The sequence below is a fragment of the Parasteatoda tepidariorum genome, chromosome 7 (assembly GCF_043381705.1).
Source record: "Parasteatoda tepidariorum isolate YZ-2023 chromosome 7, CAS_Ptep_4.0, whole genome shotgun sequence".
NCBI classification, from domain to species: domain Eukaryota; kingdom Metazoa; phylum Arthropoda; class Arachnida; order Araneae; family Theridiidae; genus Parasteatoda; species Parasteatoda tepidariorum.
Genome location: NC_092210.1, coordinates 86774807 through 86792854, shown reverse-complemented (window position 1 = coordinate 86792854; position 18048 = coordinate 86774807). Strand labels below are relative to the sequence as shown.

General features: G+C 28.6%; 1 protein-coding gene and 1 non-coding gene across 3 annotated transcripts in view; both read right to left on the bottom strand.

The window, feature by feature from the left end:
- Nucleotides 1-888: 888 nt before the first annotated feature.
- TRNAE-CUC (transfer RNA glutamic acid (anticodon CUC)) lies at nt 889-960 on the bottom strand. Its single transcript has one exon. It is a non-coding gene; the product is annotated as a tRNA-Glu (tRNA).
- A 6617-nt stretch (nt 961-7577) lies between these two features.
- The window catches only part of LOC122270443 (slit homolog 1 protein), a 13202-nt gene continuing 2731 nt past the window's right edge, over nt 7578-18048 (bottom strand). For both annotated transcript variants that reach the window (XM_071183716.1, XM_043047787.2), the window contains exons 2-5: nt 17262-17669; nt 16359-16691; nt 10697-10845; nt 7578-8547 (exon numbers count right to left, since the gene is read on the bottom strand). In XM_071183716.1, coding sequence (XP_071039817.1) covers nt 8288-8547; nt 10697-10845; nt 16359-16691; nt 17262-17669 — 1150 coding nt within the window. In that variant the 3' untranslated portion in view covers nt 7578-8287. The remainder of the gene's footprint in view (nt 8548-10696; nt 10846-16358; nt 16692-17261; nt 17670-18048) is intronic.

Below are 18048 nucleotides of genomic sequence, written 5' to 3'. Positions count from 1 at the left end.
TAGTTCTCTCTTTCCCCTATATCAAATTTTCATGCCATTTGAATGATTTTTCGCAGTTCTATGAACATTTGAATTTAGGCCTTTTCTTTGCAGATTTAAAAATTTTCGCAAACTTTTGACCGGTAGTGTATATATTTTTTTTTTTGAAGAAAGGGGGAAAAAGTAACATGGGAAACAAGTTATATTATAAGGATTTAGGTATTTTTTTTCTTTCCAAGACGTAGGATCACTTTTCTTCTTTCTTCATGTATAAGGAGACTCTAACCCCACACATAATCATAAGCAAATAATAATCCTTCACAAGGAAATAATAATAATAATAATAAACAAATAGCTCAATTAGAAATTTTGTGTAGTTACAGATGAAGTCACAATAATACTAATTAACAAGTACTAACTAAACTCTTATTGAAAAGAGACATTTGGCGAACATCGAGAATAGTCGGTTTTACAGATCGCTGTCTGCAGAATTTGTACGGTTTTGAAGCAAAACGGGATTTTCTATCTCACATACCATAGATTTGATCAAATTAGCCGCATCTTCTTGCATTTAGTTGATTAAAAAGCTAACTTGGTACATAAAAAAACTAAAGAAAAAAAATAAAGTAAGTAAAATAATCGTTTTAAAAATTTTTTAGGTAATGGCTGATTTTGGAATACAAAGACTTACCTTACACTTAAGAATAAAAATATATAAAATAAACTTTCCAAGCCGGGAATTGATCGAATCAGTCGCTGCTTCTTCCATTTAGTTGATTGAAAAGCGAACTTGAAACATAAAAAACTAAAGAAAAAAAATAAAAGAAAATAATCGCATTTAAAAATTTGTAGATGATGATTGATTTTGGTGCACACTTGTCATTAAAGAATAAAGAAATATAAAAGAACTTCCCACGCCGGGAATTGAACCCGGGCCTCCTGGGTGAGAGCCAGGTATCCTAACCACTAGACCACGTGGGAGATACTTGATACAACTAATAAAGGAATAAAAAAGCTTATTAATTAAAAAAAGTAAATTTTCTAATCGCGAATTTATATAGATAAAATTTAAAAAGCCTTTTATTTTGCATTTTAATCCTTTGTCTCACGTTAGATTTATAACATAAAAATAAAGTAATATGAAGAATATAAAACATTTAAATTTGTCTCGTAAACATTCAGAATATGATTGAAAAGTTTAATCCACTTTTTACCTTCCATGAATACTCATGATTTTTAATTTTACTAATTTTTATGACAAAATATGAATCATTTTGAGTAGTTCAAAAGATTCGCAACTTACAAATTTAATTCCTGAACATTTTTTCAACTCATGGCTTTTTTTTTTTAACATATAAAGTTAAAAAAAAATTTTTTTGAATTAAAGAGTTTGAGCTACTTTTTCTTCTTCTTTTCTCTCTCTTTATTTACAATTTTTTTTTAACATAAAAATTGCGATAATAAAATTCTATTAAAAATCATCTTAAAATTATCGTTACTAATAAATGCTGTAGATGGCAGCAGCAGCAGCAATGCAAAGAATTTCAGTTTTGAAGTAAAAGTTTCGTCTCACTTTGGTAGTTTATACGTATGCTGTTTCTTTATCTTGCAATATCTTGCCTTCTTTTTCCTTTTTAATTTATTTTAAATTTCACTGCTTCAATCAGAATAAATTTAAAATAATAAGTGAAAATGTATCGAAAATATTTGAGTGGTTTATATAGTTAATTTAGAGTTAAATAGTAAATCTAGAGTGGTTTATATAGTAAATCTAGAGTTTAATCATCCTATACAGCTGAACAGCACATTTTTTAAAAAAAGAAACTTGATAGTTAAAACTTGGTATTAGTTTTAAAATTTAGATACTAATGTAAGATGGAATAAAAAAACAGGTTTGAAAATGAATTAATAATAGAAATTCAAATAAAATATTATGGAATTTCCATGAAAATTATTTTTTTCCGAATTTTTACTCAATAATTTAAATGCTGAATTCTCCTTTTTTTAAGATCCAATTATATTATCATGCTCAAGCTTTTTGACTCGAAACGAAAAAACATTCTGAATAAACGTAAAAATATACATTTTAAATTATAATTTTTAACTTAATAATTTAGAAGAGAAAAGATAGAAACGTTGCTTTTAACTATAAGGAAAAAAAAAAAACTTTTTAAAACTTTTTATAGCGTTTTGATGTAAAATATTTCCAAATATTTTTATTTAAGTTTATATGAATTTCATTACACAACATTTCCAAAATCTAACGTTTTAAAATAATTTGTTTGAATAATTTCCTAATAATAATTTAATTGTTTGAATAATTTCCCTTATTTTTTAAAATTCCTTTATTTTTTTCCAGAACCAAACGGTTTTCGTAAAATATTAGATTTCAATTTGATTAATATGATTAAAATTTTTAATATTTTCTCTTGTAAAAACATATATTTATGAATATTTTATTTTTCTATTTGCGTGCGCTATAGTGTATTAACCTTTTTTTCTGTTAAAATTCTTTTAAGATTGAAAAATGAAATGTATAGATTTTACGGATCGCATATAAAACTTTTATGAGAGGAAAAAACAAAAACACCATCGAAATGGACGAAAAAAAGGAGGATGAAAAATATCAAAACCAGTTTTATTGCTCAATGTAAGTTGGAGGCATTATTAATTTTTAAAATTTCATCTTCTTTTTGTATACGCTCGCAAACAAGCATGTTTTCCGCCTTGCATTGCCCTACTGAATAGTGATCCATTAGATTTCGATACAGCATTTTCGTTGTTTCGCTTAAATATTAATTTGATTCCTCTTAATTGCACATTATTTTAACTCATTTCTTATAAGGATTTAAAACTCCGAAGTTTTATTTAGAAATATTTTTTCTCCATAATAAATACTTCATTTAAATATATTACAAACTGTCATCAAACTTTTATTGCAATTTAAAAAAAAAATGATTAAATGATTGATATAAATTGGAAACTAGGTCTCACTTTCCATTTCTTTTATCCACAAGGGAAAAAAAAATATCTTTGAAATTAAAATAAAAGTTCCTGAACTTTTTTTTCTCCAAATTGTGAAACTAAATATACTGGACTGGGATTACTGTAGCCACCGGGATTACTTTGTCAACTTTTTAAATGAAAATTTCGGCCGAAAACAATAGTTACTCAAATGGTCAAGGAAATCGGAGCTGTTGTTCCAATGTTTGCAGGAGAGTTTCCATTTAGTGATAGCTTATGAGTGCGCAATTAACAAGCACTTTTAATTACTTGGCGACTTTGATGTGTGAAGTGCACGCACCTTCCAATTATGGCCAAGTACTTTGCCCCATTCTTAAGGGCTTTATCTTTTAACGGCCATGGTGGGAATGTCACTTAGTTTTGACCCTGGTCAGACGACGTGGACAGCCGGTGTGAGTGACGCCTTTATCGATTGCGCCACTGGAGCGCTTCTGTAAAATTCGTAAGTTTTTCTCATTTTTTATTTTTATTTTTATGATGTACATAATAAATATTGAAGGGATATGAGTGTGCAGTTTATGTACTTTATATATCATATCATAGTCTTAATGAGCAAAGTTCCCGCTGCGTAGGAAACTAGAGAACATAGAAATACATAGTGTCCTCTCCAAGAGTGTAATTCCTGGATCCCTAGAATAGATTTGAAATTTCTCTAGGAAGAATCGTATGAAAATAACATTGAAACATGCTTTGAACATTTAGGACGAAGGTGATTTAAAAGTGAGAAAACTGGAGAAAACCAAAGGAAGACATTCACTTTTTTTCTGAAAACATTTCTTTTATCTGTTTTCCATTTGCGAAGAAACTATGACCCTTTTTTGAAGATTTTTTTCAAGTTCTTCTCAAACAGCTTAAGTATTTACTTTCATTATTATTGCTAATAATCGGCTACTAAAGTTGTACGGCGTCAATCTAAGAATTTAACGGGTGCCATCTTTGCTCATTTTACACCCACTAAAAAAATTTACGAGAAGTTGATTTAAGTGGCAGATTTTAACAAATAAAAAAAGAAAAAAAACCGCAGAGCAAGTTACCTGGGGAGGATAAATTTGCTCACCAAGTCTTTCAACTTTACAGAAGAAAACAAAGAAAAATTACACATAAATCAACACTATAAACCCTCCTCAAGCCTAGTGTTTATTTAAGTTTCTCCGATCTATAGAGAAATACACGAATTTTGCACTAAAAATTTGAAATAAGCTAAAATAATCCCAGTTAGCGATAACAAAAATTAAAAAGAAACTACTGTTTAATTTGAATATTTTATTATGTTTCATTAAAATTCATAAAAAGAAATCAAATAAGCACAAATCTCTAGACAAATTCTAGGACACAGAGTTAACGGACAGCACTTCAGGTTCACGCCTGTGAATAGTTAAAAAAGTTCAGTCAGTTTAAACGTAAGAGAGTGTCCTTTAAATACTCGTATAAATAAATAATTAAGTGTTAAATAAATTATTTTAACGACGGATTTTTATTTGTGATTCAAAATATAATATGGCAATGTGCATAAACATATTTTTTCTTATTTGTAATGAAAATTCATGTAAAATATGCATTTGAAAATTAAGAATTTGATAGTTGATCAGATTAGCCTATTACGAGTGCAGCGAATTAAATATTGTTTTCTGTTATGCAATCTTATAGTTATTTTTTCTAAAGTTATTTTAAATACGGAAAATGAAAATAATTCACCTAACAAATTAAGACGGCATGAGAGTAGGATTGTTTGACATGCTTGTTAAAACTTGACAAGTTCTAAATTGCGAACAGTCAATGCCGCTTTTTACTACGAAAAGTTACTCTGACAACTAAATAGGATGTATGCTGCATTTTCGATCAATCAACCTTAAAGTTCAGACCTTGAAAATTGAATAAATTGAGAACGCGATGCACTAGCTCAGTGTCATAGAACTCACCCAATTAATGCAATCAAAAAATTAAGAAACAAAACACTCTTTTTTTTCATTAAGATTTTACAACATTATATATTTAAGTATAGCTTAAAATTTTCAATTAATATACATTATTTGTTCAACCTTGTTTGTTGCTTCACTCTTGTTTACAAGTAGCATCGAGTTTTGTTTCTGCTTTGGTTTCACAGTTGTGGTCCTGTTTATCTTCTCGCACCATTGCAGAAAATACTTAATATTTAATTTCAGATTTCTGGTGGTGTAGAATTTGTCTCTTGAACAGTGACCTTTTAAATAAGTTTTTTGGGGAATCGTGGAGTTCACCCATTTCATGTTGCAATTACACTTTATAGGATTATCTAGAAAACATAGAATAAGTGTTTTAATTTTCAATTAGTTTATTTGGAAATTATCGGTGCTATGCTTTTTAATAAATTTATGAGGTTAATTAAAGAAGTTATTCAAAAAACAAAACACCATTTCAAAACATAAAAATATCATAAGTCTTAAAATAATTTTGCACTAAGAAATCGGGGATGATCTATACAGATTGTTTCTAGACGAAGGTTGTTGCAGTAGTTCATTTACGTCGCACTAGAGCTGCACATTGGGCTATTGGCGACGGTCTGGGAAACATCCCTGAGGATGATCCGATGACATGCCCTCACAATTTTGATCCCCTGAAGAGAGGATGGCTCCCCTGCTTTGGTATCCCGATGACCTGCATGCGAAGTCGAGCACTTTACGGTAGAACAGTTTAACGAGGACCAATACCGCACATCCTCGGTCCCTACGCAGACGGATCCAAGTGGTCACCCACCGGCACACTGACCGCAGCCAGTGATGCTTGACTTTGGTGATCTGGTGGGAACCGTGTCTTAACGATCAGTCCACTCCGGGACTTCTAGACGAGGGTGATTGAAAATTATAATTTGTGGTGACGATTCCTTTCACCAGATAAATCATCTAAAGTTTAACGGAATTTTACTTATAACTTTAAAAATATGTTTGGAATCATTATTGTATTTTAAAAAATATATTAAAAAAATAGAACTTTATAAAAGTTTACTGTAAAAGTTGGTCTTGTTAGAATGCGAAAAATCGAATCTTAATGGGACTTAATGGTGAGTAAAGCGATCATGGTTTGCAAATTGAGCAGTAGAAGATTCCATGGTAAACTCTGGGGATTAAAGGGCTTAGTAAATAGCACTCTAATTAAATAAGAAATTGGTTGCAAACTTCCAAAAGGTTCTAATAAAGTTTTGTAAAATTTTCTTATTTTTGCTGAATTTTATTTTGTAGACTGATGGAAGAGAGCTGAGAGAAATAACATAAAGTTCTTTAGTAATTTCAGAGAACAATCTTAACTCGCAGTAATTCTGAACAAAACTCTTCAAAATAAATAAATAATTATAGATTTTTCTTTGTGGCTGTTATTATTTTTTTTAATTTAAAATCCATCAATAATTTTTTTTTGAAGAGTTTTATTATTTTTTCACAATAAAACTCTTCAAAATAATTAAATAATTATAGATATTTCCTTGCCACCGTTATTATTTCTTCATTTTAAAACTCATCAATCATATTATTTTGAAGAGTTTTATTATTTTTTCACAATAAAACTCTTCAAAATAATTAAATAATTATAGATTTTTTGCTACAGTTATTATTTTTTCATTTTAAAACCCATCAATCATTTTATTTTGAAGAGTTTTATTATATTTTCACAATAAAACTCTTCAAAATAATTAAATAATTATGGATTTTTCTTTGCTATAGTTATAATTTTTTTATTTTAAAACCCATCAATCATTTTATTTTGAGAAGTTTTATTATTTTTTTACAATAAAACTCTTCAATATAAATAAATAATTATAGATTTTTCCTTGCTGCAGTTATTATTTTTTCATTTTAAAACCCATCAATCATTTTATTTTGAAGAGTTTTATTATATTTTCACAATAAAACTCTTCAAAATAATTAAATAATTATTTTGAAGAGTTTTATTGTGAAAAAATAATAAAACTCTTCAAAATAGAATTATTGATGGGTTTTAAAATGAAAAAATAATCACTGCAGCAAAGAAAAATCTATAATTATTTATTTATATTGAAGAGTTTTATTGTGAAAAAATTATAAAACTCTTCAAAATAAAATGATTGATGGGTTTTAAAATAAAAAAATTATAACTATAGCAAAGAAAAATCTATAATTATTTAATTATTTTGAAGAGTTTTATTGTGAAAATATAATAAAACTCTTCAAAATAAAATGATTGATGGGTTTTAAAATGAAAAAATAATAACTGTAGCAAAAAATCTATAATTATTTAATTATTTTGAAGAGTTTTATTGTGAAAAAATAATAAAACTCTTCAAAATAATATGATTGATGAGTTTTAAAATGAAGAAATAATAACGGTGGCAAGGAAATATCTATAATTATTTAATTATTTTGAAGAGTTTTATTGTGAAAAAATAATAAAACTCTTCAAAAAAAAATTATTGATGGATTTTAAATTAAAAAAAATAATAACAGCCACAAAGAAAAATCTATAATTATTTATTTATTTTGAAGAGTTTTGTTCAGAATTACTGCGAGTTAAGNAATAAGCTAAAATAATCCCAGTTAGCGATAACAAAAATTAAAAAGAAACTACTGTTTAATTTGAATATTTTATTATGTTTCATTAAAATTCATAAAAAGAAATCAAATAAGCACAAATCTCTAGACAAATTCTAGGACACAGAGTTAACGGACAGCACTTCAGGTTCACGCCTGTGAATAGTTAAAAAAGTTCAGTCAGTTTAAACGTAAGAGAGTGTCCTTTAAATACTCGTATAAATAAATAATTAAGTGTTAAATAAATTATTTTAACGACGGATTTTTATTTGTGATTCAAAATATAATATGGCAATGTGCATAAACATATTTTTTCTTATTTGTAATGAAAATTCATGTAAAATATGCATTTGAAAATTAAGAATTTGATAGTTGATCAGATTAGCCTATTACGAGTGCAGCGAATTAAATATTGTTTTCTGTTATGCAATCTTATAGTTATTTTTTCTAAAGTTATTTTAAATACGGAAAATGAAAATAATTCACCTAACAAATTAAGACGGCATGAGAGTAGGATTGTTTGACATGCTTGTTAAAACTTGACAAGTTCTAAATTGCGAACAGTCAATGCCGCTTTTTACTACGAAAAGTTACTCTGACAACTAAATAGGATGTATGCTGCATTGATGTACTAGCTCAGTGTCATAGAACTCACCCAATTAATGCAATCAAAAAATTAAGAAACAAAACACTCTTTTTTTTTCATTAAAATTTTACAACATTATATATTTAAGTATAGCTTAAAATTTTCAATTAATATGCATTATTTGTTCAACCTTGTTTGTTGCTTCACTCTTGTTTACAAGTAGCATCGAGTTTTGTTTCTGCTTCGGTTTCACAGTCGTGGTCTTGTTTATCTTCTCGCACCATTGCAGAAAATACTTGATATTTAATTTCAGATTTCTGGTGGTGTAGAATTTGTCTCTTGAACAGTGACCTTTCAAATAAGTTTTTTGGGGAATCGTTGAGTTCACCCATTTCATGTTGCAGTTACACTTTATAGGATTATCTAGAACAAAATAGAATAAGTGTTTTAATTTTCAATTAGTTTATTTGGATATTATCGGTGCTATGCTTTTTAATAAATTTATGAGGTTAATTAAGGAAGTTATTCAAAAAATTAAACACCATTTTAAAGCTTGAAACTGTCATAAGTCTTAAAATATTTTTGTAATAAAAAATCGGGGATGATCTATACAAATTGTTTCTAGACGAAGGTTGTTGGTATTGTTGCAGTAGTTCATTTACGTCGCACTAGAACAGCACAATGGGCAATTGGCGACGGTCTGGGAAACATACCTGAGGATGATCCGAAGACATGCCATCACAATTTTGATCCTCTGCAGAGGTGATGGCACCCCCGCTTTGGTAACCCGACGTCCTGCATGCGAAGTCGAGCACTTTACGGTAGAACAGTTTAACGAGGACCCATACCGCACACCCTCGGTCCCTACGCAGACGGATCCAAGTGGTCACCCACCGGCACACTGACCGCAGCCAGTGATGCATGACTTTGGTGATCTGATGGGAGCCGTGTCTTAACGATCAGTCCACTGCACGACTTCTAGAAGAAGGTGATTGAAAATTATAATTTGTAGGGACTATTCCTTGCACCAGATAAATCATCTAAAGTCTAACTGGATTTTATTTATAACTTTAAAAATATACTTTGAATCATTATTGTATTTAAAAAAATATATTTAAAAAATGGAACTTTATAAAAGTTTACTTTAAAAGTTGGTCCTGTTATAGTGTGAAAAATCGAATCTAAATGGGACTTAATAGTGAGTAAAGCGATCATGGTTTGCAAATTGAGCCGTAGAAGATTCCTTGGTAATCTCTGGGGATTGAAGGACTTAGTAAATAGCCCTCTAATTAAATAAGAAATTAGTTGCAAACTTCCAAAAGGTGATAATAAAGTTTTTATAAAATTGTTTTATTTTTGTTGAATTCTCTTTTGTAAACTGATGGAAGAGAGCGGAGAGGAATAACATCTGAAGTTCTTTAGTAATTTCAGAGAACAATCTTAACTCACAGTAATTCTCAACAAAACTCTTCAAAATAATTAAATAATTATAGATTTTTCTTTGTGGCTGTCATTATTTTTTTTAATTTAAAATCCATCAATTATTTTTTTTGAAGAGTTTTATTATTTTTTCACAATAAAACTCTTCAAAATAATTAAATAATTATAGATTTTTTGCTACAGTTATTATTTTTTCATTTTAAAACCCATCAATCATTTTATTTTGAAGAGTTTTATTATATTTTCACAATAAAACTCTTCAAAATAATTAAATAATTATGGATTTTTCTTTGCTATAGTTATAATTTTTTTATTTTAAAACCCATCAATCATTTTATTTTGAGAAGTTTTATTATTTTTTTACAATAAAACTCTTCAATATAAATAAATAATTATAGATTTTTCCTTGCTGCAGTTATTATTTTTTCATTTTAAAACCCATCAATCATTTTATTTTGAAGAGTTTTATTATTTTTTCACAATAAAACTCTTCAATATAAATAAATAATTATATATTTTTCTTTGCTGCAGTTATTATTTTTTCATTTTAAAACCCATCAATAATTCTATTTTGAAGAGCTTTATTACTTTTTCACAATAAAACTCTTCAAAATAGTTAAATAAATACAGATTTTTCTTTGTCACAGTTATTATTTATTCATTTTAAAACCAGCTATTCAAAAGTTTCAGTTAATTGATGCGAACTATTTTGTCTAATTCCCCCTGAATTCCCTTCAGCTAACTTAAAAGAATCGAGGTAAATGACAGACTAGTTTCTTTAGTAAATTTAAACTGTATTATCTTCAAACTGACATTCCTGACAGTTTTCCATACTTTGTTTAATCTGATGCTTGCTTTATTCAAAAGTTTGAGGCAAATAAAAATTGTTTGTTGCAATTTCATTAAATTCTCCTTACTTGATTGAAAATAAATCGAGAGGCATAGCAGGCTAGTTTCTATATTAATTCGCATAACATTACTTTTCCGAACTAGTTTTAGATTTTAAAACTCCAAACCGCTGTAATTCGCATACTGTTTATCTTGTTCATTTTAAAGCCATCTGCTCAAAAATTTTAGTTAACAGTGCTAATCAAAAAAATTTTTTGAAATAAATGTATGTTTTTTAGTTTACCTGCAAGATCGGCGAATGTCAGGGTTATGGGAAGATTTTTCCAATGCTCTTCTTGTAATTGTGCAATATGATTACTTCTTGCAAAGAGTAATTTCAGATTTGGTAATTTTATGAAGAACGTAGCATCCAGATTTTCAATTTTGTTCCAACTAGAAAAAAAATGTATGTATATATATATATATACGTATATGTATATGTATATATACATATACGTATATATATACATATATATACGTGTAATTTGCAATTACAGTGAAAAGAAATATATATATATATATATATATATATATATATATATATACATCTAAGAGCCATTACATTATGACAAACCCTGCTAAGAACATGTAGAACCACCTTTAGCCCTCAAATTTGCTAACACCCGCCTTAGCATTGATTCCACAAGGTACTNTTTCTTTTTTTTTTTCTAAGTCATTTTCACTGTAATTGCAAACTTATGCATTTTCTGATATTTTTTTAATATATTTTAAGCTGTTTTTCAATTTCTAATAACTAAGCAGGGACACATATAGGGCAACTGTTTGCATATTTTTACAAAACATGGAGTATAGAAAAGTTAGAGATAAAAACAAATTATAAATTTTTGTCAGCCTCAGCATTGATTGCTCTTGTACTTACGCATTTAATGTGTAAGAATATTTATTTTTTGATAGAAAAAGGAAATTTTATCGGACATTGATGTACCTAATTTAGTTAAGACCAAATTTCGTCTGCCAAGGGTAAAATATTAAAAAAACAGGTGTAAAAGAATCGGAAATTTTTATATCCTCCTGGTGATAAGGCTTGTTAAGAAATTGAACAAATAAATTGAATTGCAGATAAATCTAATTTATTGAAAAAGGGCAAAAATGTTATTACTGCTAGAGGCAGTTCATCTGATTTATGTAATGGAGAATTCATTTAAGAGTCTGCAAGTGCAAGCTAAAGGTTAGAAGCAAAACTCTTTAAAGTGGCGAAGGATATATAAAAACGAAGAATTTGAAAAACAGGGAATTTTGCATAGCATCCAAAAAAAAAAGAAGAAAAAGTGCTAAAATTCAATTCAAAACATTTGTGAAATTTTAGTTTTTGTAATTCCGTATGCAATTAAAAAAATAGCTCACGTTAATTCAAGTACGCCTAATTTTCTTTCAAATTAGTTTAAGTTGATTGGGAATTCATGCCGCCAACTTTCTTTTTTGAAGAAAAAAAAAACATTCCAATTAAATTTATTCTAATTAAATTTATTTTTATTATTTTTTCTTACCTTTGATAAAACAAAGATTACTTTTATCGTAGAGATTACAATAAAAAATTCTGAGATAAGAAAAATGACAAAATAAAATTTTTTTTAAAATACAAATTCATACTAAAGAATATATTTCTTAACCTAAATTGACTTACCATTTTTTCTATTTGAAATAAATTACTAGCATTATTAGTTGCGTATCAAAAAACTGCCAATTGCTGTAACTGCTATATAAAGTTTCCTTCCTCAATTCGTGATGTACTGTTGATCCAAACATGGCTGTAATTGAGAGCCAGAAATAACTGTATTTTCTAGAAAACTCTGCTATTAGATTTTTGGAGTTTTAAAAACTGCTCAATTTATTTCCAATCGAAAAAAACGCCTGTGCTCGTTACAACACACTACTTCGCCTTTTTTCACAAGATTCGACCAACAAATCGCCTGAGTCTCAAATAACTTCTATCATCAGCATTGGCATGACAGCCCTTTGTGGGCCTGGGCCTTCCTCAGAAGCTTTNTCCCTCCTCAATTCGTTGATCCAAACATGGCTGTAATTGAGGGCTAGAAATAACTGTATTTTTTAGAAAACTCTGCTATTAGAGTTTTGGAGTTTTAAAAACTGTTCAATTTATTTCCAATCGAAAAAAACGTCTGTGCTCGTTACAACACACTACTTCGCATCTTTTCACAAGATTCGACCAACACATCGCCTGAGTCTCAAATAACTTCTAGGCCTAAACTAAAGATAGCTTTCACTAACGTAATGCTAAATTGCATCCAGTGGTATTATATTGTTTGAAAAAAAAAATACAGACAGACCTATATTTTTTGGGTTTCTGCATTTTTTAGTGAGTTAATTTATTTAACAGATTCTAAGATCTGATGAAGTATTTACACTTTTACAAGGAAACAAAGACCACAATTCTTTTCCTTATATTTCGTTAGTTTTGATCTCAATTATGAAAACTGAGAAAAAAGAGGCAATAAGTTGGGTGAAACACAACAGTGTGTAAGCAAGAAAATATGATACAGTTAATTAATGTTTAATAATCCTAATATTTTGGTTTCGTTCTGATATGATGTTCAGTTATATTCTAAACCGATATTTACATCAGTGAATATATAACTGTTACTTATAGTCAAAGTTATTTATACCAGTTATTATCTGTGAATTAATGAAGCACAGCCAGACTGAGAAAGTTAGGGTAAATAAGCAGTTTTCTGCATGTTTACTTACTATAACAATAGAAGAATTCTGACAGTAGAAAAGAGTTTTTTATATTATTAACTTTGGAAATAAAAAAAAAGTAAAAAGCGAAAAATGAGAACGGCACTTGAACAATAAAACGCTCAAAGAAAAAAATTAATTCGTTCTCTATTCTCTATAAGAGAAGAAATAGAAGAATGAACTTTATCATGTTTTGATTACTAACTATGACAGTATAAAGCGTACGTCTTATCAATGAAAAAGATACAAAGATGTATTTCTTGTGATTACATTATGCACAATTTACTCTATTTGTGCACTTACGCTACATAATATAATCGAAATAAGTCAAATGTACATTTATTTCAATTGAGAGGTTAACATAATAAAACCTAGTTTTATGCACATGAAAACATAATTACTTGGTTCCGGATTTGTTTTTGTTGTAGTTGTAGGCCACTAAGGCAAGGAGTGAGATTGTTTTTTTCCAGTGGCGCCATCTATGGCCAAGAATTCGACTTCTGCCCTATAAGTACATCACACCCGTTTATAGCGCGGGTCCATTCATACATCCATCCATTCATCCGCAGTTCATAATTTTGATTTGAACCAGAGAACGATTAATCCCCAATTCAGTACCTTCAGAGGTATAATTTGTTATAGGAACATGGAGGACATTGTTACAAGACAGATTTAACGTGCACCAGTACCCATTTACTACACGGGGAGCTTTCGGCCAACTGGATTCGAAATATTCTGGTGTTACTCAAGGAAAATACAATCATAATCATCTCAATCTTATGAACCACAAATGAGAAGAAAGTATGAAAAATACTCTGACCAATTTGATAAAACTTGGAGATGTATCTGAAATCTAAAAATTGTAGTTTAACCCAGTGTATCCAGCAATCAGTTATTTTTTACAAGGATTCAAAAAGTATATATCCAGGGCGGTGGTTACGGAATATCTTATCTTACTTAAAAATTCCTTTTATACAATGCTTGTAAAATACTGAAAACATTCCAAAATTAATGTCTACTATTCTCATTATTTTAACAAAATATTTCAGCATTAATAGTTATTCTGCAGTGGACCAGAAAATTACTAGGAATCCGATTTTGCGATTTTTAAACAGTAAATAATGTTATAAATGAATGAAAAAAGAACAAGCAAACCATAAAATACTTTTTAATGACAAAAAGTTTATAAATTCTATATTTCGATGAGATTTTAATGTAATAATAAATTGGAAATAAATAAATTAATGAACTGCGCACTATGAAATGTTGTGTATTGTCATTAGGAAAACTTTGAACTATATTAAAAGAACTCAAATATCTGAATTATCGATAAATTTCAAATAAATAAATAAAAAAAATTATGTACGATGCGCAAAATGAATAATTTTTGAACCTAATAATTGACTGATCACTTTCTAGGACTTAATCGTAATGGTCCGAGGGGTTGACCTCAAATGTGCTAATTAATAAGTGCAGATGACATTTTAAGTTACGGAATTAAACCCAAAGACGTACTTTCTCTGAATAAAAACACATTTTTTTCAGACGGAATTGGATTTTGATTCCCCAAAATACAGGGAGTAGCCGCAATCTGTTAAATGCGGTCCCAATAGTTAAGTCATGAGAGAGGTCCAAAGTTTAGAACTTTTAATGTTAATTTTACTTTCTGTGTATTTGATCATAGCTCGAGAAATTTTTAACAATTAAAATTAAAATTTTGTTCGCAATATATTTGTTTAATTAACCTAACATAATTCCACGGAATAGAAAGTAATTTTTTTTGTAATTATTAACTATTTTTGTAACATTTTAATTAAAAATAGTAAAAAAAAAATGTAATTTGCAAGATGTATAAATTTTTACATAATTTTAAAGAATGCAATATTAAAAGGCAAAATCAAAAATTTAAACGAGTTCGGTCCGATAGCTCCTCTGAAATCGAATTTTAAATGCGATTAAAATCCGATTTCCCAGGATCTATAAAGATTGATTTTATTTAAATTTTGCGTTTTGCCATATAAAATAACATTCTGTAAAACTATGTAGACGTTTTCATACCTGACCAATGAGCTAGCAAATTGATCAGAACTTCCCCAGTCACACGGTCGAACTAAAGAATTCAACTTTTTTTTTTTGTCTTGAAATTATTTCAAGACACCCATTTTTTTAAATTAACAACAAGGAAAATATCTATTGTTGAGCGATTCCTGACATTTATAAGTTATTTGTTGCATCAATTATATATTTGAAACAAAAATAAATTTTTGAAATCCATGTTTAGCAATATTTTTTTTATAACTTTGTGATAACTTGGTAATAATTTTGTTTTATTTTTCAACCATAGTTTCGACGCGAAAAAATATGAGCACCTATGGGTAACATTAGACTTATAGTCCCATTCTGGATTAAATTTATTTTTAATTGTTTACTATCAGTTTCAGGATCTTTACATAAGGGGACATTTCATAAATTTTACACTTCTGTCGCTCATTTCAAGTTTCTTTAATTAAATACGAAAATCAATTCCAAAAAAGAAAAGGAAAGAAAAGTACGAAAATAAAATTCTGACCGGCACGGCATTTAAATGTCACACCTGTTGATCGTAAGACAGCTGCGGTTTCCTGTTGTAGCACCAGCCATCAACATCAAAGTGATTGCAACCTCTTTCTTTATGTTTCCTTCATTCTGTTGTTTAGAATTGGATTGACAACAAATTTCGTTCAAATTTTGCTGAAACTCGCGTTATGTTATGCTATTTGAAAACAAAAGTAACAATTTTGTTTGCTAAATTAACAGCAATATTAAATTTCGTAATGTGTTTTGGCTGTATTAAAAATATTTGTAAAGAAATGTAACAAAATGTATTAGTTTTTGGTGTGAATCTTTTCATCAGAAACTAAATCAAAAATAAGAAAGCGTCGCTGAAAATGAGAGGCGCACCCAGTTGTAAATTTGCACAAACATTTTTAAAAATTTTTTTATCTAAATATTATTTTAATGGCCTTAACATAAATAACATATTTGAATTCAACTCTCAAAAATCTAAAAAAAAAAAATATAATTCGATATATTTGATGCAGTTCCATATGGATGTAAATAAATTAAAAATTCTATTCTATGTATCAACTCTAAGCAAATAATTAATAATGTTTTCATTTATTGATATAAGTATGTTAACGTCCACTTACCTGACATCAAGGTAATACAACTTCATAGGATTTATGAACATATTCTGCAACGAATCTATTCGATTATGAGACAAATCCATGCTTAGTAGTGTGTCAAGACCTTGAAAAGCTCTAGGATTTATCAATCTTATCTCGTTATGGGACAAATTTAATTTCTTTAATGATTCTAATCTTTTTGGAAAAAAATCAGCACCCAGAGTTTCAATTTTTCCTCGGATTAAGACAAGTTCTTGCAACTTGTTCATGCAGTTGATCCATGGGTATGAATTGTTTCGTCCGGTTGGGCATAGTGGACAAAGATTAGACGAGCTTGTACTATTTACTGTCACAAATCTGAAAACGAAATGTTTTGATTCAATTGATTATTTAAATTTATTTAATATAGATTCGCAAAATATATTGAAATTGTTATTTACTTATGAAAAGTATTCATAATCTGAATATATTGCTTAAAATTGCTAGAAAAGTTCAGGTATCAAATTTAGAAGGGTTGCGTTACATTTAACCTGTAGGGACATCCATAACTGATATTAAATAAAAAAAATCTGATAAATAATCACATATTATAAATTTTAAATAAATATAATTTCGTTCCTACAAATCGAAAACATCTCCCAAAATTTCAGTTACTGATTCTGAATTGGTGTGTTCAAACTGTTCATTGATGTTTCAATGGTTTTATAAAATACTTTGATATGGCATAAAAACAAGAGAGGAAATGATTATTTGAATGTTATTTAGGAAAGGTATTCATGTCTCTTAGGAGGTATTTAATGTTTATGTCGGTAATTTTGAAATTTTACAAGATGACGTTTGAAAATACGAAAATAACTTAGAAAAATTAGATAAATGGGATTTCATTTTTATAAATAAGAATAAAAATTAATGACAAAGTATTCATACCTAGTTGTTTCGAAGTTCTTGCAGGGTGACTTGAAATTGCATGCGAAACAAGGTGGCAATGACGTGTCAATAATTTCAATCGATTTACTTCGAAGTGAAGTCAACCAATCACGAGGAAAAGCTTTCGGGTTAGTGTCTTTGTTTGTTGAGATTTCAGCATTCCAGAATGAATCGTATAAAGTGAAGTAATCTAGATTCACTGATTTCAGAGAATGGAAGACGAAACCTAAGGTATCTTTGTCATGCAAACGATGGCATTGTACAACAGTTTTAATCATGGATCCTTGTGCTTTGATATTGAGGCAGCTGCAAGGATAGATGTTTTCCCTCGGAGGACATGGACTGCCCGATAGAGCTGTTTTGACGAGAAGAACTAAGACCAAAACAATCATCATCTTCAAAGAATACCTGTTCGAATTATTTGTATTAAGTTTTTCATTCGCCAAATAATTTGGAAACATTCTGAAATCAACCATTTCTATTAAATAAATTAAGATTAGAACTTTGGGTTAACGAACGTTTTCGTTTCTTCATATTTTTTTTTTCAATTTAAAGAAGATACAAAAAAGCCATAACTAAGTGAAATTTATTATATATATAAAGAATGCGTGCCTGCCTATCTATCCAACAGAGAGAAATTTAAGAAATTATGGCATTCGAAACATGGGGAAGCTCATTGTCGAAACTCGTAAATTATATTACGAACCGTTCGAGTGGGGACAAGCAAAGAACGAATTTTCTCATAAGATTAACATAACGCATAGTTGCATTTTAATATATATATATA